Source organism: Notolepis coatsorum (genome assembly GCF_963971535.1).
Source record: "Notolepis coatsorum genome assembly, chromosome: 10".
In the NCBI taxonomy this organism is placed as follows: Eukaryota; Metazoa; Chordata; class Actinopteri; order Aulopiformes; family Paralepididae; genus Notolepis; species Notolepis coatsorum.
Genome location: NC_140174.1, coordinates 32,428,931 through 32,453,749, shown reverse-complemented (window position 1 = coordinate 32,453,749; position 24,819 = coordinate 32,428,931). Strand labels below are relative to the sequence as shown.

The window sequence follows — 24,819 nt, the reverse complement described above, 5'->3', positions numbered from 1 at the left end:
GGAACTTCCACCTGTCCCGTTTAATGGGAACAGCGGCGGTACCCGCTATGGCCTCTACTGTACACCAAGATATTCCGTTAGCCCGTGTCGTTACGCAACTCATTTCGGTTGCTATGTCGCCTCTTAACCCTTGATGCCATCAGTGCGTTGGTTTGGCAGACAGCGGGCAAGAAGCGCTCCGTCCTGCCCTGCTCTGGAACAGCGTGTGCCGGTGGATGATGGACATCATGAAGACCTCGAGGGGATTACAATTTGCCTTTAGAATTTATAAACGTCATCATCATCATCATTCGCCGTCGGTGGGGATCATCGGTGCGCCTTTTTCCAAGGGACAGGTGAGGCGACGCGCGCATTGGTGATGTTTCAAAATGATATCCAGATGTGTTCTATTTTCTGCAGACGCGTTAAATGATGGGCATTAGTGTGTCCCGCTTTAGCATCGTGCCAGACACCATTACATCATTTATTTATTACTACTTGACTAACCCTTCCCAGTTTTATCTCCTCCGTGAGTAACTACTGACTGACTGACCCCTATGTCAACCATACATATCCGAATCACGGTTTAAAGAGTCGTAAATCTCTTATTTTGCTGCAGCCTAGAGGTGGCGTTGAAAAGGGTCCGGACCTGATCCGAGCCGCCGGGTTGGTGGAGAAGCTGAAAGCGCAAGGTGATGTCCTCCTCCTTCTTCCACTGTCTGTCCTCCCGGGACTGTACACAGTATACTGTGGGGAGAGTTTCATGCACCTATGTGCGTTGAGAACTTCTCTCCATCTCTTCCTCTCTCTCTCTCTCTAATCCACTATGCCTATACTGATACTGAGCAACACAGGCCACTAATTACACTGACATTTACAGGGTGATGGGTTCATGGCAATGCCCTGAAGTCCCACATCCATCATGTCCTAACTGTTGTGCTTTTGTTGGGACTGGTCTGTGGGGGAGTGATGTAACCTCCACCGGTAGACGGGCCTCATGTCTTCATGTCTTGCAAGGCAGAGTTATCTTATACGAATTATAACAAGGGTGTGTGTGTGTCTCGTGACTCGGTGGATCAGTGTCATGGATCAGGCAGGATCAGGTGTGTGTGTGTGTGTGTGTGTGTGTGTGTGTGTGTGTGTGTGTGTATGTACACATGTGTACGTGCATACGGTGCATGCGTGTGAGATAGGGAGAGATCTGAGTCATGTTTTATTCATGAGCCACAAGCAGGATCTGATAGGTCCAGCTCATCCCACCTTTTACCACTCCCCTTGGAGTGTGTGTGTGTGTGTGTGTGTGTGTGTGTGTGTGTGTGTGTGTGTGTGTGTGTGTGTGTGTGTGTGTGTGTGTGTGTGTGAGGTCAGTTAGCCTAATTTCCAACATGCCACTAGAAGCATGCCCCTCACATGCCAACAAGAGCAGCGATGCATTTTGGGAAGAATAGGTCACTGCCTGGCATGCTAGTGAAGGAGAAACACAGTGGAACCAAGATTGTGTGTGTGTGTGTGTGTGTGTGTGTGTGTGTGTGTGTGTGTGTGTGTGTGTGTGTGTGTGTGTGTGTGTGTGTGTGTGTGTGTGTGTGTGTGTGTGTGTGTGTGTGTGTGTGTGTGTGTGTGTGTGTGTGTGTGTGTGTGTGTGTGTGTGTGTGTGTGTGTGTGTGTGTGTGTGTGTGTGTGTGTGTGTGTGTGTGTGTGTGAGAGACAGGCTAACGGGACCCCTGCTACATTGACTGCCTTGTGTTTGTGAATGAACTGTGTGGGTTTATCTTTCTGCCCCAGGATATGAGCCCAGCGAGCCTAGTGACAACTGACTGTGAATGAGCTCCTATATGGAAGCCAGGAAGAACATGTGCAATGTGCTCATTGTGAGGTTGTGACGAGCAGACGAAGATGATGCAGTGAGACGTCTGGGAGGTTTATTCCAGACCTCCACAAACTGCTGAAACTCTACATTGGGAAGATTCAGGCCTCCCATGAAGTGAGGGGCAGTCGGGTCTGACCTTGAACTTGTATGACCTTCTTGACCCATCAGTCAGAGTCTAGCGGAAGAGAGAGACTAGGTTGTAGCCAGGGTGGAGCTGTCTGACACAGACAATAGTAATTACATATCCAGATTATTGATAAGTAGCCTTTGCTAAACCCTTCAATCTGTGTGTGTCTGTGTGTCAGAGGTGTGGACTCGAGTCACTCAGTCACATGTTGATGATTTCAGACTCGACTCGACAAAATCATGAAAGACTCACAACTCAACTTTGACTGACAACTTTTGATCAGTGACTCGTGACTTCACTCTGACTTGAGCCTCGATCATGACTTGAAAGACTTGATACTCTCTCCAAGCCCCAAATGTAAAAAATAAATAAAATAAAAAAAACATTATGTAAAGCGAATCAACTTAATTTCCATGATTACAGATCCACTTTGGACCAATCCGACAGCCACCAATAAAGTTGCGTGAGCAGAGAAGGAAGCTGTGTGTCAGAATCATCTTAAATTAATAAACTAACTATTACTCTGTTGGCTTTAACATTTTGAAAAAGTTTAGGACTTGAAACCCAGTTTCAGACTAGTGACTTGCTTGTCTTCACTTTGGGGCTTGAGTGTAGAGACTTGACTTACAGTACTTGGGACTTGCAAACCGTGCGTGTGTGTGCGTGTGTGTGTGGGGCGGCGTGGCTCAGGGGTAGAGCGGGTCGTCCAATGATCGAAGGGTTGGTGGTTCGAATCCCGCTCAAGCCCATGTCCATCCCACTGCCGTTGTGTCCTTGGGCAAGACACTTAACCTACTTGCCTCGTATGAATGTGTATGTGTATGTGAATGTTGGTGGTGGTCGGAGGGGCCGTAGGCGATGATTATTCGCCACGCTTCCGTGAGTCTGCCTCAGCTCTGGCTGCAATTGTAGCTTACCACCACCGGTATGACAGTGTATGAACGAATAATGGACTCTGTAAGCGCTCTGGGGTCACTGGGGTGTCATGAAGAGTGCTATATAAATCCAATCCATTATTACCATTATTGTGTGTGTGACACAAATGATGTATTCATCATTAGTTTCACTACCAACAGTTTATTAGGAAGGTTTGTTTTGCATGTTGGTTTAAATCACCCCTCACTCCTCCTCTCGACATCTCCGCTCTGGCCAGGCAAACCTCCTCCACCGCCCAAAGACCAATCTCTGCACTATGGGAGATCGGGCTTTTTGCTCTTCCGCTCCTAGTCTGTGGAATGCTCTCCCTGACTACCTGAGAGCACCACAGACTGTGGATGCTTTCAAGAAAGGCCTCAAAACTCACCTTTTTAGTAGAGCCTTCTGTTGACTTTTTATCAAATTTTTTGCTCCACACATTTTATGTTCTTTTACCAATTTCTTTTATCAGTTTTATTTATTCTATGTTTCTCTATGTTATTCTGTTTAGTCTTGCCTATAAGTTTTTAAGTTCTTTTACCTGTAGCGCTTTGAGATTTGCTCTGCAACTGTAAAGCGCATTACAAATAGAATCTATTATTATTATTATTATTAGACTTGCAGGTTGTGGCATTGTACTCAGTAGGGATATCCTCTTTCATTGGTCTATGTTGACCACTCCCCCGATCATTAGGCCACACCCCCTTATACCACGCCCCCTTTTTGTATCTTTTGAACCATTTGTCGTAGAGACTTGCAGGTTGTGCCATTGTACTCAGTAGGGATATCCTCTTTCATTGGTCTATGTTGACCACTCCCCCGATCCTTAGACCACGCCCCTTTTTGTATCTTTTGAACTGTTTGACGTAGAAAGTTTGGATGAACAGATAGGAAAAGGATATGAGACAAAAATATTGTCAAACGGCGTGCTGAGAGTATGCTGCAATGATTCAGTACAGTTTAAAGCAGCTGGGAAGTTGACAACGGTGATGAAGATGGGGGTGGAGACAATTATCCCTAGAGAGAGACAGCAGGGGCTAAAAGGAGTCATTTACGGGGTTTGCGGTGAGTTGTCCGAGGAGGACATTAAGGGTCATATCAAGGGAGGAAATGTCAGTGGTGTCTATAGATTCAAGGCAAGGGAGGGGAGCTCAGGAGCGCCAGTAGTGGTAACATTTGCAGACGCTGTGTTACCAGTCAGGGTGTTTATAGGGAGCATGTCGTACGGCGTGAGAGAGTATGTAAGGCCACCGCTGCGCTGCTATAAGTGCCAGAGGTTCGGGCATATTGCAGGGGCTTGCAGGGCGAAACAGAGGTGTGCGAAGTGTGGCGAGGGTCATGAGATCAAGGAGTGCAATGCAGAGGTTCCCAAATGCTGTAACTGTGGAGGGGAACACCATGTAGCGTTTCGTGGGTGTGCACATGTTGCTCAGGCCAAGGAAGTGCAATCTGTGAGGGATCAGAACAAGGTGTCATATGCCGAGGCAGTTAAGTCAGTTGCGACTGCGAGAGAGAAGGAAAGGAGACAGGGGGTGAACAGGCAGCAGGGGAGTCAGCAATCTGCTCCAACTCTGCCAGCCGCGCCTCCTATTATATCCGCCGCGTCTCGGTCTGGACCTGGTCTGCCAGCCGCGTCTCAGGCTGAGGTGATGATAATGACCAAGTCAGCGTTTCTGGCTTTCATGGTAGAGGTGGTGGTGAGAGTGAAGGACAGTGGCACAAAGTCTGACGCCTGCCAAACGGTGGCTGATGCAGCTGGGAGGTTTTTGGGGGTAGGGATAAGTGGAGAAGAAATCCATACTGTACTAAAGGAGAGTGGGGTGCTAAGTGAGGGTGAACAGCAGCCAGGCAAGAGTGCTGCACTAGGGGCAAAGGAGAATGAGAAGAAAAGTGGGGTTGTACGGCAGATACGCAGGAGTGGAGGGGCAAAGGAGAAGGAGAAGAAGGAGAATGAGAAGAAAAGTGGGGGTGAACAGTCGTGTGCACTAGGGGCAAAGGAGAATGAGAAGAAAAGTGGGCAGATAGGCAGGGGGCGGACGACAGACAGGGAGAGTGAGGGGGCCACCAGCATGGAGGAAGAAGAAAGTGGAATTAGCAGGTTAATCAAACAGTGTAATCAGTCTATGTGCCGACCAGCCATTTCAGCACAATCGACGTGTGAGTTAGCAAACCCTTCAGAGTTGTACCAGAGGATATAGCGTTAGTGTGTGTATTAGTATTGGACAGGCAAGAGGAGCAGAGGAGAAGGAGAAAGTGTGAGTTGAAGAGGCCTAAAGGTGGCACACCACTAGTGTAGTATAAGAACTGAGGAGGGAAGTAATACGCCAAGAAAGAGGAAGAAGAAGAAGAGATTGTCAAAGGAAGTGCGGAGGGCAGTAATACGCCACGATGCGTCTACACTGCCGGAAATTCCAATTAAGAAGAAGAAGAAGAAGAAGAAGAGACTTGCGGGTTGTACCATTGTACTCAGTAGGGATATCCTCTTTCATTGGTCACTCTATATTGACCACATCCTTAGGCCGTGCACCGTTTTTGTATCTTTTGAACCGTTTGTCATAGAGACAATACAGACCCTCTCCCGTTGGCCGGCGGTGCCACAATTTCCCCGTGCGGAATTGTCTATTTGTCTAATTGTCTATTTTTTTTATTTACATTTCTTTATTAAAAACGAAGGTTCGAACGTCCGTTCGAAAAACCCTGACGAAGTTTGAATAACTTTATTCAAATTGAGGATTTAGTTTGAGGATAAAAAAAAAAAAAAATTCTATTTTATTTACATTTTTTTATTAAAAACGAAGGTTCGAACGTCCGTTCGAAGAACACTGACGAAGTTTGAATCCCAAAAACAGGCTTCGGGGACAGCCTTACCAAACATATTATTTATATTATTCAAATGGGACTCAAACATGTTCCGTTGTGATTTCACAGTATGATGTCATAATAGAACATTCTAGAACATTTGTGATGTCACAGTATGATGTCATAATAGAACATTCTGGAACATTTGTGAATTCACAGTATGAGGTCATAATAGAACATTCTAGAACATTTGTGATGTCACAGTATGATGTCATAATCAACATTCTAGAACATTTGTGCATCTATATATATTCAACATTTTGCTGTGGAAAGAGACAATACAGACCCTCTCCCGTTGGCCGGCGCTGCACAGGCATCACCCACACTTTCACAATTTCCCCGCACGGAATTGTCTAGTTTTTTATTATTATTTATTTTCAATTTATGTTTGAAATAAATAAACGCATTCATTCAAGATATCGGGCTTCGCGCGGATCTCACAGCTGTCTATCTGTATGTCGCTGGCTGCGTCTCTGCAGCTGCATACTATTGAGACAGCGGGCAAGAAGCGCTCCTCCGTGCCTGACACCGGCTCTGTCCTGCCCTGCTCTGGAACAGCGTGTGCCGGATGATGGACATCATGAAGATCTCGATGGGATTACAATTTGCCTTTAGAATTTATAAACGTCATCATCATCATTCGCCGTCGGTGGGGATAATCGGTGCGCCTTTTTCAAAGGGACAGGTGAGGCGACGCGCGCATTGGTAATTTTTCAAAATGATATCCAGATGTGTTCTATTTTCTGCAGGCGCGTTAAATGGGCGTTAGTGTCCCGCTTTAGCATCGTGCCAGACACAATTACATAATTGATTTACAACATACATTTATTTAGATGTTCTTAAAGGAAAACTCCAACATTTTGGGAAATTAGCTTATTTAACATCTTCCCTGAGTTAGACATACCTTTTTCGTCTCTCTGCATGCATTGGGCTTAGGGAACGCCTGGACCGTTAGCCTAGCTTAGCTTCATCACTGGAAGTGGGGCAGACATCTAGCCTAGTTCACTATAGTCAGGAAAAATACTCCAAATACAATCAAAATACAACTCCCAAACGTTCCTGTAAACATGTTGTGACCTGTATTTACCACGTTTCCCGGTCACACAAGTCACACAAGTCTCCCAGTCACACAAGTCTCCCAGTCACACGAGTCTCCCAGTCACACAAGTCTCCAAGTCACATGAGTCACAGTCACACAAGTCTCCCAGTCTCACAGTCACACAAGTCTCCCAGTCACAAGTCTCCCAGTCACACAAGTCTCCAAGTAACACAAGTCACACAAGTCTCCCAGTCACACAAGTCTCCCAGTCACACAAGTCTCCAAGTCACACAAGTCACACAAGTCTCCCAGTCACACAAGTCTCCAAGTCACACGAGTCTCCAAGTCACACAAGTCTCCCAGTCACACAAGTCTCCCAGTCACACAAGTCTCCAAGTCACACAAGTCTCCAAGTCACACAAGTCTCCCAGTCACACAAGTCTCCAAGTCACACAAGTCTCCCAGTCACACAAGTCTCCAAGTCACACAAGTCTCCCAGTCACATGAGTCTCCCAGTCACACAAGTCTCCAAGTCACGCAAGTCTCCCAGTCACACAAGTCACCCAGACACACAAGTCTCCAAGTCACATGAGTCTTCCAGTCACACAAGTCACACGAGTCTCCCAGTCACACAAGTGACTTGGAGACCTGTGTGACTGGGAGATTTGTGTGACTGGGAGACTTGTGTGACTGGGAAACTCGTGTGACTGGGAGACTTGTGTGTCTGGGAGACTTGTGTGACTGGGAGACTTGTGTGACTTGGAGACTTGTGTGACTGGGAGACTTGTGTGACTGGGAGATTTGTGTAACTGTGAGACTCATGTGACTGGGAGACTTGTGTGTCTGGGAGACTTGTGTGACTGGGAGACTTGTGTGACTGGGAAACTCGTGTGACTGGGAGACTTGTGTGTCTGGGAGACTTGTGTGACTGGGAGACTTGTGTGACTGGGAAACTCGTGTGACTGGGAGACTTGTGTGTCTGGGAGACTTGTGTGACTGGGAGACTTGTGTGACTTGGAGACTTGTGTGACTGGGAGACTTGTGTGACTGGGAGATTTGTGTAACTGTGAGACTCATGTGACTGGGAGACTTGTGTGTCTGGGAGACTTGTGTGACTGGGAGACTTGTGTGACTGGGAGACTTGTGTCACTTGTGTGACTGGGAGATGTGGTAAATACACAGGTCACAACATGTTTACAGGAACGTTTGGGAGTTGTATTTTGATTGTATTTGAGTATATTTCCTGACTGTAGTGAACTAGGCTAGATGTCTGCCCCACTTCCAGTGATGAAGCTAAGCTAGGCTAACGGTCCAGGCATTCCCTAAGCCCAATGCATGCAGAGAGACGAAAAAGGTATGTATCTTCTTGTCTAACTCCAGGGAAGATGTTAAATAAGCTAATTTCCCAAAATGTTGGAGTTTTCCTTTAAGTAATTACTACTGACTAACCGTTCCCAGTTTTATCTCCTCCGTGAGTAACTACTGACTGACTGACCCCTATGTCAACCATACATAGCCGAATCACGTTTTAAAGAGTCGTAATCTCTTATTCTGCTGCAGCCTAGAGGTGGCGTTGAAAAGGGTCCGGACCTGATCCGAGCCGCCGGGTTGGTGGAGAAGCTGAAAGCGCAAGGTGATGTCCTCCTTCTTCCACTGTCTGTCCTCCAGGCTCCCGGGACTGTACACAGTATACTGTGGGGAGAGTTTCATGCACCTATGTGCGTTGAGAACATCTCTCCCTCTCTTCCTCTCTCTCTCTCTCTCTAATCCACTATGCCTATACTGATACTGAGCAACACAGGCCACTAATTACACTGACATTTACAGGGTGATGGGTTCGTGGCAATGCCCTGAAGTCCCACATCCATCATGTCCTAACTGTTGTTCTTTTGTTGGGACTGGTCTGTGGGGGAGTGATGTAACCTCCACCGGTAGACGGGCCTCATGTCTTCGTGTCTTGCAAAGCAGAGTTATCTTATACGAATTATAACAAGGGTGTGTGTCTCGTGACTCGGTGGATCAGTGTCATGGATCAGGCAGGATCAGGTGTGTGTGTGTGTGTGTGTACACATGCGTGTGAGATAGGGAGAGATCTGAGTCATGCGTGCGTGTCTGCGAGCAAGCAAGTGTGTGTGTGTGTGTGTGTGTGTGAGGTCAGTGAGCCTAATTTCCAACATGCCACTAGAAGCATGCCCCTCACATGCCAACAAGAGCAGAAATGCATTTTGGGAAGAATAGGTCACTGCCTGGCATGCTAGTGAAGGAGAAACACAGTGGAACCAAGAGTGTGTGTGTGTGTGTGTGTGTGTGTGTGTGTGTGTGTGTGTGTGTGTGTGTGTGTGTGTGTGTGTGTGTGTGTGTGTGTGTGTGTGTGTGTGTGTGTGTGTGTGTGTGTGTGTGTGTGTGTGTGTGTGTGTGTGTGTGTGTGTGTGTGTGTGTGTGTGTGTGTGTGTGTGTGTGTGTGTGTGTGTGTGTGTGTGTGTGTGTGTGTGTGTGTGTGTGTGTGTGTGTGTGTGTGTGTGTGTGTGTGTGTGTGTGTGTGTGTGTGTGTGTGTGTGTGTGTGTGTGTGTGTGTGTGTGTGTGTGTGTGTGTGTGTGTGTGTGTGTGTGTGTGTGTGTGTGTGTGTGTGTGTGTGTGTGTGTGTGTGTGTGTGTGTGTGTGTGTGTGTGTGTGTGTGTGTGTGTGTGTGTGTGTGTGTGTGTGTGTGTGTGTGTGTGTGTGTGTGTGTGTGTGAGAGACAAGGAGAGAGAGAAAGGGACAAGGAGAGAGAGAAATAGAGAGGCAGTAGATGAGTATATTCTTAGCAAGTGTGTTAAAAGTATATTTCTACCAATATGTACTTTTCAGAGAGTATACTTGCAATGTATTTTTGCTACTGTTCAAAGCACACGTTTAGTATGATAGTCATTAATATGCTAATAATTTAAGAATCTAAGTACACTTAAAAAAAACAGATGTTTATCAGACTTCAGTAAACCTATTAAAAGTGTACTATTTTGGTAAGCAAAAATAGCCAAAAATACATCAGAAGTATCATTTAAATATATTTAAGCACATCTTAAGTACAATTTCTAACACACAACTTAAGTGGCTTAAATGAAACACTTTTTTAACTTGGACACACACACACACACCTACACACCTACACACCTACACACACACACACACACACACACACACACACACACACACACACAAATCAACTCTAGTTTCTGGCTGGTGGATATAGACCGGTGGATATAGACCTCTAACTGGTTGGAGGGTGGATGGCTGGTGGATATAGACCTCTAACTGGTTGGAGGGTGGATGGCTGGTGGATATAGACCTCTAACTGGATGGAGGGTGGATGGCTGGTGGATATAGACCTCTAACTGGATGGAGGGTGGATGGCTGGTGGATATAGACCTCTAACTGGATGGAGGGTGGATGGCTGGTGGATATAGACCTCTAACTGGTTGGAGGGTGGATGGCTGGTGGATATAGACCTCTAACTGGTTGGAGGGTGGATGGCTGGTGGATAAGGCTTTCTCTGTTGGTGCAGGCTGTGTGGTGAAGGACTACGGCAACCTGCTGTTTGAGGAGGAGACCAGCGACGAGCCTGTGGGCCGTGTGCAGAGACCCAGAGCGGTGGGCAGCGCCAACCAGAGGCTGGCAGAGGCTGTTCACACTGTGAAGAGGGACGGACACACCTGTCTGATGCTCGGGGGAGACCACAGGTGTGTGTGTGTGTGAGAGAGAGAGAGAGAGAGAGAGAGAGAGAGAGAGAGAGAGAGAGGGAGAGGGAGAGAGAGAGAGAACTAGGCTAAATGTGTAGAGAGAGAGAGAACTAGGCTAAATGTGTAACCTACTTCCAGTGATGAAGCTAAGCTAAGCTAACGGTGCAGGCGTTCCCGATGCCTAATGCACGCACAGAGACGACAAAGGTATGTATCTTCTTGTCTAACTCCAGGGAAGATGTCAAATAAGCTAATTTCCCAAAATGTTGGAGTGTTGGGAAACATTAAAAAAAAATGACCAAATCTGTAGGATTACTGTAAAGTGTGTGTCTCTCTTAACAAACACATGTAAATCATCCACGTGGTGGAAACTACTGTTTACTTCAGAGACTCTGTGCCAACACACAGTTACAATAGAGGATGATTGATCCACATGTGAAATAGTGAACTTCTATTTCTCAAGAGTGGAACATTGGACATGTTTTGCCTCATGGAATGACTGATCAAAGACATATTTAGACTGTTTACTATTAGACTATTACTATGTACTGACATGTGAAAATATCTGATTCACAGAATATTTTAACGCATTTGCCATGATTCCCAATGTCGATTTGATATGAACTTTGAGCAGAAATTAATAATTTACAGATTCACAAAGTCATTGTGTCCAATTGTGATTGATTGAAGTTCCATTAAAGGAACATGCCAACATTATGGGGAATGCGCTTACCGTCTTCTCCAGAGTCAGACAAGAAGATAGATACCAATTTCCTCTCTGTGCATTCAGTAGAAAGCTATCCAGCTGCAAGCTAGTGATCCGTATCCGCTTCCATTCATTTGTGCTAAGCTAGGCTATAGTAGCTTGCAGTCGGATAGCTTGGTATCCATGTTCTTGTCTGACTCTGGAGAAGACGGTAAGCACATTTCTCATAATTTTGGCATGTTCCTTTAACAGTCTCGTTGTGTGAGTGTGTGGCATATTGTACGGTATGTGTCCTGCAACCACTATGGTCAAAGTGCCTTTGGGCAAGGCATCGGACCCTTCAACCATTCCAGTAAAGCTGCTCAGTTTCTGACAACATGCTTACGTGACTGTGGCTGTAACAGGGAGCTCCCAGTTGTGAGCGATTACTATAATGTGTAACATGTAGCCTGGTATTATTATTATTATTATTATTATTATTATTATTATTATTATTATTATTATTATTATTATTATTATTATTATTATTATTATTATTATTATTATTATTATTATTATTATTATTATTATTATTATTATCATCATTATATAATATAATTATATTAATATTATATGCATATATTATAAATATATATATATATATAAATGGTAAATGGTGCATTTATATAACAGCTTTTATCCAAAGCACTTTACCATTTTGTTCCTCACATTCACCCACTCACTCACATATTTACACACCGACGGCGGAGGCAACCATGCAAGGTGCCAACCTGCTCATCGGAAGCAATTAGGGGTTAAGTGTCTTGCTCAAGGACACTTTGACACGCTGCCTGAGAAGAGCGGGAATCGAACTGGGAACCTTCCGATTACCAGGCAACTGCTCTACCTACTAATAATAATAATATAATATATTAATAACAATATATGTTGTGATTTTGTGTGCAGGGTGGACTAGCAAAGTAAGATTTTCATTGTACGATGCTTAACTGTTTAACTGTGCGTGTGTCAAATGGATATCATGAATCTTGAATTATGTTCCTGATGACTTTCTCAGCCTGGCGATAGGCTCCATCCACGGTCACGCAGCAGCCCAGGAGCAGCTGAGCGTTGTGTGGGTCGATGCCCACGCTGACATCAACACCCCCCTCTCCTCGCCCACGGGCAACATCCATGGACAGCCCATGTCCTACCTCATCCACGAGCTGCACTCCAAGGTGACCCGGCAGCATGCGTTGTGTGTCTGACACCTGTGTGTTTGTGCTTCTGTGTAAGACAAGATAAGATGAGATATTCCTTTATTGATCCCCTTGGGGAAATTCAGACATCATAGCAGCATGAGGGAGGGGGTGGGTACAGGTATGGGCAGGGTAATAGGTGAAAGACATACATACAGGCAAGAAAAATGATAGTACAGTAGAAAAGTAAAAACAATATAATTAACTCTGAATATACGCATAATGAGCAAGTGATCAAAGGTGCAGATATATATATCAGTTATATTATACATTACAATAAATATGGTTACAATAAACACTAGAATCTAAAATCTAGATTTTAGATTCTAGATACAATCTAGTGTTCTGTCTATGTGGTTGTACTTTCATATCTGTGTGTGTGTGTGTGTGTGTGTGTGTGTGTGTGTGTGTGTGTGTGTGTGTGTGTGTGTGTGTGTGTGTGTGTGTGTGTGTGTGTGTGTGTGTGTGTGTGTGTGTGTGTGTGTGTGTGTGTGTGTGTGTGTGTGTGTGTGTGTGTGTGTGTGTGTGTGTGTGTGTGTGTGTGTGTGTGTGTGTGTGTGTGTGTGTTCCCCTGTGTCTGGGTGTCATCATTCATTGTTTTTCAGAATCTACTTCTAAATCGTTTTGAAGCACTGTGTTTGTGGACAGAAATGTGGGCCCTGCCACTGTAAACAATGACAACAATGAAACAATCATGCTAGCTTACTGGTAAAGGGGCCATACAATTTGCTCCAAATTTAAGCAAAATGTTGAGGTGCAGAATTGGCATGACCACTTTCAAAATAATAATACACGTTATTTGTATAGCACCTTTCATACAGGAATTGCAGCTCAAAGTGCTTCACAGCAGTAAAGAAAAGACAGGCATAAAATGAGCACAAAATTGGCAGATCAAGAGCAATGCATAAAGTGCAGACATAAAATTAGATTTGAGATGTTTACACAATACGGTTGATAAGAAAAGGGTAAAAAACAAAGTGCTTCAGCACAGCAGTATTTTAGAAGTTTAGTGTCAGAGCCATTGATCTTTCTCATATACTCTGCCTTTCCCCCATTCTAAGGTACATTATAGAACAATTACAGTTCTGAATTACTTTACAGACCAGTTCTGAATAGATTTACAGAACAACAGCAGTAAATACGTCTAGATAAGGATAAGGATAAGGTTCAGTTCTAAAATACATTATAGAACAAATACACATGGCAGGAAATACAATAAATGTATGCTCATTCCAGGTAGTTCAATGTATTTTCATAATAAATGTTTTTATTATATATTTCCCTATTTCTGTATACTGTGGGTCCCTAGTCTTGGAATTGGGTTGTAAAGCTGAGACTGTGGATCCGAAGAGCCCTATTCATGTGTGATGATGTCAGGCCTCACCAGCAGCTCTTTCAATGTGACACCACACAATTTTCTGAAACTTGACCTCACTGTATAAAATGACCTATTGTACCCTCTGGATTAATCACAGCACCATGACACTTTACACCCAAAGTATAGGGGGAGGGGTGGGGGCTCTGAGACATTTTCAGAAAACAGTGTTTGCCATCCAAACAGGGAAACTATTATTATAATTAGTATTTTTTATTTTTAAGAAATCTCCACATATCAAAGGTTATTGATACCAATCCACAATATGAAAATGTCACAAGTGTTATTTAAGGTTTTGATGTCTCTATAGCGTGTTGGAGGTGATCAACAATGTTTGATCTGTGTAACTAAAACGTGCTGCAGCAACCTTTTACATATTTATAGATACTATATTTATTATCTGTACATATCCCTTACTTATTCTTACTAGTTAAACTGCTGGCCAGTATGACTACTACTATACTGTCTTTATACCTGTATCACTGTATACATTTTACAACTCTGTACAGTACATACATCTGATTAGCACTATTACTCACTAGTACTAATTTATATATTTTATACCCAGTTTAATCACCTGTACATTGTATATTACTATTGCACTTTACCGTTACATTTGCACTCTGGTTAGATGCCAAACTTCTTTTCGTTCTACTGTACTTGTGCTGTATGATGACAATACATTTGAATTGTGGAATGAACTTCCTACCACAGCCAAAACCCACCTAATTTTCCACCGTTGACTAAAAACACACTTCTTCAACCAATATCTAAAAAATTTCTTAAAAAAAACTAACCTTACTGTCTTTTACTATTATGCACTTTGCTACTAAGGAATATACCTTGCTTATATTACTACCTACTATGCTCATATGTCTATACTACTACCTACTATGCTACTGTGTCTATACTACTGTACCATGCACTCAAGACTGTAGCACTCAAGTTTGACACTGTTTGATTAACAATATCACTTACCCTTAGCTGCCAGAGTTGTTACTACTGCTACTGACTTGTTGTAAAGATCTTGTAAGTCGCTTTGGATAAAAGTGTCAGCTAAATGTAAAAATGTAAATGTTAGTGCCAAGCGTGCTTTTGGGCAAACAGCTGTATGTTAATCCGCCATCTCCTTTCAACTGGTCTCATTTCTGCCCCCAGATACCAGTCCTGCCCAACTTCTCGTGGATCAAGCCGTGTGTTTCAGCCAAAGACCTCGTCTACATCGGCCTGCGGGACGTGGACCCTGAGGAGCAGTGGGTCTCTTAGTCATCGTTTCCTCAGATGTCTTGGGTCATATTTGCACGGTGGCCATTTTGCTCTTATGTCACGCTCAGGGTGGGGTTCCTTTTCACCCTATTCCCACAAATAGCCGCCGTGTGAATATGGTCAATTATTACACACAATACACAATAACCTGCCCTTTCCTTGTACACTAATACATTCAGTTTAGTTCAGTTTAGTTTAGTTTAGTTCAGTTCAGTTCAGTTCAGTTCAGTTTAGTTTAGTTTAGTTTAGTTCAGTTTAGTTTAGTTCAGTTTATTTGGTTCATGAAAAGGACAGTGTGCACATACATTCATAATTTACATTGATATTTAGCTGACGCTTTTATCCAAAGTAACTCACAAGTCAGCAGGAAGGGTACAACTCTGGCAGATAAGGGTCAGTAAGATTGTTTGTCAGTATAGACTTAATAGCATAGTAGGTAGTAGCAGGGCCGCCTGGGAGAAATGCGAGGCCCTGTGCGAGATTTAACGCGAGGCCCCCCCCCCCCCCCCCCCCCCCCCCCCAAAAGGTTAAAAAAAAAGAAAAGAAAAAATTATATATATATATATATATATATATATATATTTTTTTTTTCATACAGTCAACATATTCTTAAATAATAGCGCTGCCCGAGGCGGGGCATGATACAGTCAACATATAGCAAAAGAGAGAGCGAGAGAGAGCTCCCGTTCTACAGTCAATATACAGTGTACAGAGAGAGAGAGAGAGAGAGAGAGACACATTAGAAAGAAATTGAAATGCTATTTGGCCCTAAACAGAGAGTACACAGTGGCAGAATACCTGAGCACTGTGACTGAAGATCCTTGACTATACAGACTCAGCGAGCACAGCCTAGCCATCGAGAAAGGCCGCCATAGGCAGACTGTGTGTGTTAGAAAGAGAGAGAGAGAGAGAGAGAGAGCATGTGTGTTAGAGAGAGAGCATGTATGAGAGAGAGAGAGAGAGAGAGAGAGAGAGAGCATGTGTGTGTGTTAGAGAGAGAGCATGTATGAGAGATCAAAAAGGACAAAGATCAACACTTAAATCCAAAGAGAAGAGGGTCTATAGAGAAACCAAAGCAGCAAGGAGCCAATGGCCGACATCAGCTAAATAGGCTAGCCAGGTACTGTGACACACACAGCTTTGGCCAACGGCCCAACGCTACCCAAGCTACACAAACGACCAAGACATTCACACACAGCACATGTCGTATCTCCAAATGTTGTGAGTAGCATATGTTTTGCCTGGAAAAAAACATCGTTATTAACAAAACATTCGGGAGGGGAAGGAAGGAAGAGTGGGGTAATGTCATGACATTTTCATTAATCTTACCTGCACGAGGAACGCAGGGCGAAAGGCCGCAACACAGGTCTCCACGTTGACGAAAGGCCTCTCGCTGGCGGGACAAAAAGAAGCTATGGCCAGAGCCTTGTCATGGTGCAGGCCCGACTACATCTTCTGTCAAAGGGCCTGCTATTCTCAAGGCTAACTGATAGCATCAAACGAACGTTCCCAGCTGACGCTAAACAGCTAACTGGCTAACAGTTAGCTCAATCAGGCACCCACCGTTAGCTACTAGTAGTATTAGCTAGTCGACCAGTTTGGCTCCAGAGAGAGAGAAAGAGAGATAGGTCAGGTCCACGGCGGGTATATAATCATAGGTTGACTCACCATAACGCAGTATCAACGCCGGCGCCAATGGTAAAGTTGGAAGGAGACTTTCTTGGCCCACGCCACGGTGTAATTTCTTCTTCTTCTTCTTCGAGTACTTTCCGGCAGACTGGACACCTTTCGGCGTATTGCTGCCTAACAGATTTATCTGCTCACAAGTTCTCTTCTCCTTCTTTTGAAAAGACATCCACTCGCCTCGCCTCGCTCCTCTGAATAGGTTAGCTAACGCTAGTTAGCCTTTAGCTAAGCTAGCTACTAGCCGACATCATCATGGCTATACCATGACAAGGCTCCGGCCATTTGTCCCGCTAGCGAGAGGCCTTTCGTCAACGTTCCTTGGTGACCGACCGACTGATAATGATGATAATGACCGACCTCTTTCTTCGTCTTGGCTGGCATAACTAAGCATAGTCAAAAGCTGCACGCGCAAAATAGTCAAACGCAGCTGACTCACGCGGCGCCGGCGTACTACTACACATGATGTAAGTAAAACCACTCCCTTCGTTGAAACCAATAGTATGTCTGCTGCAGAACCCCAGAGGCTGAGCTCCAATAGTGAGTATGTCTGCAGGACTGCAGACCCAGGAACAAGTCAGACACATTCTACAAACGTGTCTAATGTGAAATATATAAGCATATAAGCAAAACTAGATTTTAGGTCTGTGATGAAAAAGGCCATTTTTTTTTTTTTTTTTTTTTTTTTGCGAGGCCCCCCTTCCCGCGAGGCCCTGTGCGACCGCACTGCTCGCACACCCCCTGAGGCGGCCCTGGGTAGTAGTATAGACATATTTGCATAGTAGGTAGTAGTATAGACATATTTGCATAGTAGGTAGTAGTATAGACATATTAGCATAGTAGGTAGTAGTATAGACATTATTAGCATAGTAGGTTTAAGCATTACATCACGCGACGGAGTGTGTTATACAAATTAGATCATGCCTATGGGTGGTTGTTAAGAGGTCGTTAGACCCCCATAGGGGTGATATAATTTGTATAACACACTCCGTCGCGTGATGTAATGCTTAAACCTACTATGCTACTACCCAACCTCCAATGTACAGTTTCTTTGTCAAATGTATATACTCTCTTTTTTAGACTCTTTTTGTATCACAAACAGTACTGTATTTGTAAATCTAGTATGTCATAAATGTATAGATGTAGCAGTACTGTATCTGTATGTCATGTATGTCATATTTATGATGAATTGAAAATGGGGGACCCTGATGTAAACAAGACGAAAGTCTTTCTCTGGTCTGCATCCCCTTAACAATTGTGTGTATTGAGCCGTACTGTATTGTACCCATTCTGCAATCTGTTAATAAAATGATCAATCAATCAAATTTGACACAAAAAAAAAAGATCGACGGCCATTTTTATTTTTTTTTTTTATCTCCGCGATTTTTCTTTTGTTTCACAATGGGTCATGACAAATTAATTACATAATCCATGTGTATGTAACAAACTAACATATTCCAGTTGACTATCTTTTTTGGAGGATTCGTTCAAAAGCTATTCATACTTCCATTTTTCTATCTCTGGAGGATTGATTCAGACAGAAAAAAAAAGTTATTCGGTTGTGGGAGGGATCTGGGGTCACATGGAGTGTGTTATACAAAATAACAACTGGTAACTTGACTGTTTCAGCCTATCAGAATCAAGAAATTTGCATGCCATTGTATAAAGTAGTATAGATATTAGCATAGTAGGTAGTAGTATAGACATATTAGCAATAGTAGGTAGTAGTATAGACATATTAGCATAGTAGGTAGTAGTATAGGCAAGGTCGATTCCTTAGTAGCAAAGTGCATAATAGTCAAATTTGTAGTAAACAACTTACTCAATAATCAACTAGGATGCAGTAAAAAACTTAAAACCAGATTCTCAAACATAAACATAAAAACGGACAACACGCTCATCACAGACAAGCTGGATGTAGCCAATTACTTAAACATTTTCTTCACAAACATAGCCACAACACTGGTAAACAAACTACCCTCCCACTCAGGGCTTTATGGGGTAGAACACATAGTAGCTTACTACAAAAACCTAGGGGTCCGCAAGGACGACTTCAAGCTGGAAATGGTAACAACAGATGAGGTACTCAATAAACTGAGCGCCCTCCAACCTAACAAGGCCACTGGCCATGACAACATCCCCTCCAAATTCCTCAGAGACTCAGCAGCCGCCATCACACCAATCATCACACACATAATAAACCTCTCCATAAAACAGGGACACGTCCCCAAGGACTTCAAAATTGCGAGGGTGACCCCTCTGCACAAAAAGGGCAGCAAATTAGACCCAGGCAACTACCGCCCTGTTTCTATTCTCACCTCCATCTCGAAAGTCATGGAAAAAATAGTCTACGAACAGGTCGAAAAGTACCTAGCGGAAAAAAATCTAATCTACGAATTCCAATCTGGCTTCAGAACATCCCACTCCACTGACACATGCCTTCTCTATTTGAATGACCACATCAAACAAGAGGTGGACGCAGGCAAATACTGCGGCATGGTCATGCTGGACCTACAAAAGGCCTTTGACACGGTCAATCACTCCATTCTGATTGACAAGCTAAAAGCAATTGGTTTTGATAGTCTATCAGTGAGCTGGATGCAATCCTACCTTGAGGGGAGGGAACAGATGGTGGAGGTAAACGGTACCCTACCCCCCCCCCTCACAGTGAGCTGTGGTGTTCCACAAGGAAGCATACTAGGACCGCTACTGTTCCTAATTTATGCAAATGACATGTCGTCAGCTTGTGACTGCAACTTGTTCCTGTTTGCGGACGACTCAGCCCTGCTGGTCTCTGACAAGAACAAGTTACAGGTTGAAAAAACCCTCAGCTCGGAACTAGGCAGAATCTGCATATGGCTCGCTGATAACAAACTATCATTACACATGGGCAAAACAGAGTCCATTCTCTTCGGTTCAAATAACAAACTCAGCAAGACCGACGGCTTCTCAGTTACAGTGGGTGACAATATTGTCACAAGGAAAGATGAAATTACCTACCTGGGTTCCATCCTAGAGGCTAATCTCTCCTGTGACAAAATGGCATCCAATGTAATAAAAAAAGTCAACCAACGAACTCGATTCTTGTACCGGATCTCCTCTCTGGTAAACAAGAACACCCTGAAGACTCTGGCAGGAGCACTCATTCAGGGGTACTACGACTATGCTTGCACCTCATGGTACCAAAGCACCTCAAAGGCGCTAAAAACAAAATTACAAACATCTCAAAACAAACTGGTCAGACTACTGCTTGACCTTACTCCTAGAACCCACCTCACCCCTGCCCACTTTGACAACCTAGGATGGCTTAGAGTAGACGACAGAGTACAACAACTTGCAATGGGCCTGGTCTACAAGGTACCCATGTACATGTCAAAATACTTCCCAAAGGTCAGTGAATACCACGATCACAACACCAGAGGGAGCTCCACAAATCATGTTAAACCCAGATTCGGCTCAAATAAGGGACTAAACACGTTTCGCAATTATGCCACATCAATGTGGAACGCCCTACCCAAAGCTGTAAAGGAATGTGGATCACTACCCACTTTCAAAACCTCTCTCAAGGGACACCTACGGGAGACTGCAATTCAACACTGGCCCCTGTAAATATCCTAACCCAACCCCCTCCAATGTACATTTACCTAGTATGGTTTTGTCAATAGTTCAATGTACAATTGTGTTTGTTTGTACAGTGTCTCCTCCCCCCCCCCCCCCTCAATGTACAGTGTTACTTGTTTATACAGTGTGCCCCCCGCCCCCCCCCCCCCCCCAACCACCTCCAATGTAAATTACCCAGTATGGTTGTCAATATCCCAATGTACCCAACCCCCCCCACCCAACCTCCTCCAATGTACAGTTTCTACATCAAATGTATATACTCCCTTTTCTTGACTCCTTCTGTATCACAAACAGTACTGTATTTGCAAATCTGGTATGTCATAAATGTATAGATGTAGCAGTACTGACTATCTGTATGTCATGTATGTCATATATGTCTATATGAATTGAAAATGGGGGACCCTGATGGAAACAAGACAAACGTCTTTCTCAGGTCTGCATCCCCTTAACAATTGTATGTATTGAGCCGTACTGTATTGTACCCATTCTGCAATCTGTTAAATAAAGTTTTCATTCATTCATTCATTCATTCAACAAGAAGATGGGTCTCCAGATTTAGCAAGAAGTTAATTTCCATCTGTAGTCCTACACCTAGACAGTAAACAAATAGGTAGAAAACATTCATACATATACAGTAAAAGTACAAAGAATAAAAAATTTAAAAACACAAAACAGTAGTAGTAATTTCTTTGCCTCATGTAATTATTTCTTGACTGATCAAATATTTTCGTCCCCCAATCCAGTTACATCCTGAAGTATCTGGGCATCAAGGTGTTCTCCATGACAGAGGTGGATCGTCTGGGCATCGCTAGAGTCATGGAGGAGACATGTGACTACCTCTCCTCCAAGTAGGCACCGTTCCCCTCATTAACAATAATACTTTATAGAAATACTTGTAGATAATTTATTAAAGGGGCACTTCGCAGATTTTCAACCCTCACCCTATCGTTCTGTTGTGAGGAGGACATGTGATACTCTGACATGTATCTGTTCGGCACCTTGAGAAACTCCTCCAGGTGACGTCACTGAGAGGACACCATTTCCTCAACCAGTATTTAAACTTTCCTTGAGTTGGGCTCTACTACAGTTGAGGAAATAAGTGTCTGTAGTTCGCTAGAGAACAGTTACATGTCCGATTATCACATCCTCCTCACAACAGAACGATAGGATGAAGGTTGAAAATTGGCGAAGTGCCCCTTTAAATTCAGGGTTGATGTTAAATTTTATTAGATTATGAATTTTGAAGTGCGATGGTGTATTTTCACAACTGAATAAACAAACTGTCCTCAGCGGAAAAGAGACCCATGGATGGAACACTTGGAATAATTCAAATAATGGGGCGGCTAGGTGGTGTAGTGGGCAAGGCGCTCGCCACCAATGCAGGAGACGCTGGTTTCGAGCCCAGCTCTCCGCATTGCTATCAGCTTGGCTGGTCGTTCATACTAACACAATTGGCAGTGTTAGGGGTGGGAAAGCTGATGGGTGGGGATCGGACGTTGTGGACAGCGACTCCTACAGGTCGGTTGGTGCGCCTGCACAGCAGAATCAGGAAGCGACGGGGGCGGTGTGTCCCTCCCACGCAGACCCCCGCCGCTGAGAGATCGCGCTGTGCAGGTGAAAAGATGCGACGGCTGCTTCCTCGAGTACCGGAGGGGACACGTGATGTAAGGCTTCGTCCACATTGCAGCTGGCTTGTGGGAGGCATGGCCTAACAGCGTTCGAGGCAGGGGAGGGTAGAATTGGATGATACGAAAATTGGGATGGGAGAAAAATAGAAAATGGGAGAAAAAAAGTAGATCAAAGAATAATTCAAATAATTACACATAATAAGCATAATAAATGTGTTTTGTAACCTAATTGCAACTTTCTCTCCCCAACCTGCATAGTGCACCTTTTAAGTATGAATTATTTAACACTACTCATCCATTCTACATTCACTGCACACAACACCCTCATGCACACTCACTTTAAACATGCATTCACTTTAGACACTTTAAAGACTTTTTAAACATTATGTGTATCATTATGTGTATCCCTACACATTTGCACTACCTCTTCTACCTCATTTTAATTTATTTTGTACATATACATGTACACATACATTTGTATATTGTATATTTTGTATTGTGTTGGTTTTTACTATTTTCCTTTTTCTTTTTTTTTACTGTATGAAGCAATCTTAGGTTCATACAGAACCAAGCATTTCACTATATGTACATTATATGTGACAAATAAAACAAAACTTGAATTCAGTTATGAGATGTAATTTTCCATTTCAAAGCTAAATCAGGAGGCAGGTTGTGATTTCATCTATAAAACACAGACTGGTTATGAACGTGATGGGTTAATGCTAATGTTTTGTTCTCCTTTGTACCAACAGAGTGAAGAAGCCTATCCACCTCAGCTATGACATTGACGCCATTGACCCCACCGTCACCCCGGCAACAGGAACACCCGTGGTGGGGGGGCTCACCTACAGGGAGGGGCTCTACATCACAGAGCATATCTGTGAGACAGGTAGGAGACAGACGCACACGCCATGTCCACCTGAAACAAGTAGATATCAATGCAGGCTAGTTTTCATTTACATGTAAATTAATCATTTAGCTGATGCTTTTATCCAAAGCGACTTACAAGTTCTGTACGAAAAGTCAGCAGGAAGGGTACAACTCTTACAGCTGAGTAACAATGTTCATCAAACAGTGCTGAAACTTGGGTGCTGCAGTGTTGAGTGCATAGTAGTAAAGACATTAGTATAGTAGCAAGAGTGCATGATAGTATAAGACAGTAAGAAGGTTAGTTTTTTTTCTCCCATTTTAGATATTGATTGAAAAAGTGTGTTTTCAGTCAATGGCGAAAGATTGGTTGGGTTTCGGCTGTCCTAACTGTGGTGGGAAGTTTGTAGTAGTAGTTTTCATGGGAATTGTCACTTTTCGGCCGAACTGCAAAGGCTTAACTTGTCATCATTTTCTAAAAAAGTTGTTTAAGTTAACCATTACCACTACATAGAAAAAGAACATAAATGTACAAACGTTCTTCTGATGGGATCTACTCTCATAAGGGCACATACTAGCCCACACAAGTCTCACTAGTTTTAACATGGCAAATCAAATGAGGTTTATATTCAAGTATTGCTAAAAGATCTGAACCAGAATTTTAAGTTGTCTATGAAGGAGCCAGATTCTATGGTACATGACATTATACATTTGAGGACTCCCTCTTCATTCTCTAGCTTTAGGAGAATGCTCACAAATATTGACCCAACTGCCTAGGACAGGAAAAACATAATGGATCCTTAAAAAAAAAGTGTAATTTCCCTTTAAAGGGGAACTATCTTATAAATTGCCTTTTTCAGTGTTTAGCATTGTTTCCTAGCTATGTGGACTTATATTAATATGATATATCTCTCTAATTCTCATATTGGTGCATTCTTCCAATTCTCCTCTCACAATATTCACCCTCACTGAACTGAGTCATCTGAAAATGTGCTGATCTGTGATGTCAGAGATGTCTCAGCTGCATAATAATGTGGCAGCCCAGGTGGCAAGGTTAGGGTTACAGTGGTTGGAGCCCAGCCTCAAAACGGCTTAAGATCTTGAGGTAGAAAAATGCTGTTTTTGAGTACTTGATTAGAAATACAAAACAATGAATAAAAAAATAAAAAAAAATTAGAGGTGTTCCATAGACTCACAGGAATTGTGTAAAAGTGCCCAAATAGTGAAAGAAATAGTAAAATAGTTCCCCTTTAATTCTCATGTCTCTCTCGCTTTCCGTCCTGCAGGCCTGCTGTCAGCAGTGGATATGGTGGAGGTCAACCCTCTGAGAGGCAGGACAGAGGAAGAGACCCAGTCCACCGTGAAGACCGCTGTGGATGTGGTCCTGGGCTGCTTCGGACGACTTCGACAGGGGAACCACCCACCAGACTACCACCTGCCCGAGCCATGATCCCATGGGACCAGGACCGGTGCTGGCCGGACGAGCTGCAGAAGCGGACAGAAGCCTCCCTCACCCGATCGCTGCCATGAAGTGAAACGAAGGCCCGTTCACCAACTACAATACAATCAAATGCTGTTGGTTTCCTTAGGAACACGTTATAATAACCATCCTCAATGGATTAATTGTTCACAATTTAGTTAAATGTTATTCTATTGTTAACTTCCAATAAATCTATAGTTAGTAACATTTGTATTGCTTATTAAAGGATAGTACATGCTGTTATTTGTTCATGTAACTATGTATCTAACTATAAATAATTAGAAAATTACCAATAAAATAAGAATGAATAAATATTAAGTTATGATCAACTAACCATCTATTAATATAAAGTAAAGTTTTTTGGGGTTTTGTTTACATTAACCTGAGATGGAGATTAAGGCTGATTTAGTTATACCTAAATTTGACCTTAATGTAAAATTACTACCAATATATAT

At 43.4% G+C, this 24,819-nt stretch overlaps 1 protein-coding gene across 1 annotated transcript; it reads left to right on the top strand.

Annotated features, from left to right (window-relative positions):
- Positions 1-218: 218 nt before the first annotated feature.
- arg1 (arginase 1) lies at positions 219-24,428 on the top strand (the record flags this gene model as incomplete). The annotated part of the gene is made up of 8 exons (XM_084322482.1): positions 219-335; positions 599-671; positions 10,329-10,503; positions 12,264-12,423; positions 14,978-15,072; positions 21,133-21,237; positions 22,770-22,906; positions 24,171-24,428. 8 exons carry the CDS (start codon positions 219-221, stop codon positions 24,332-24,334), a joined length of 1,026 nt encoding a protein of 341 aa, XP_084178608.1. The 3' UTR covers positions 24,335-24,428.
- Positions 24,429-24,819: the final 391 nt, after the last annotated feature.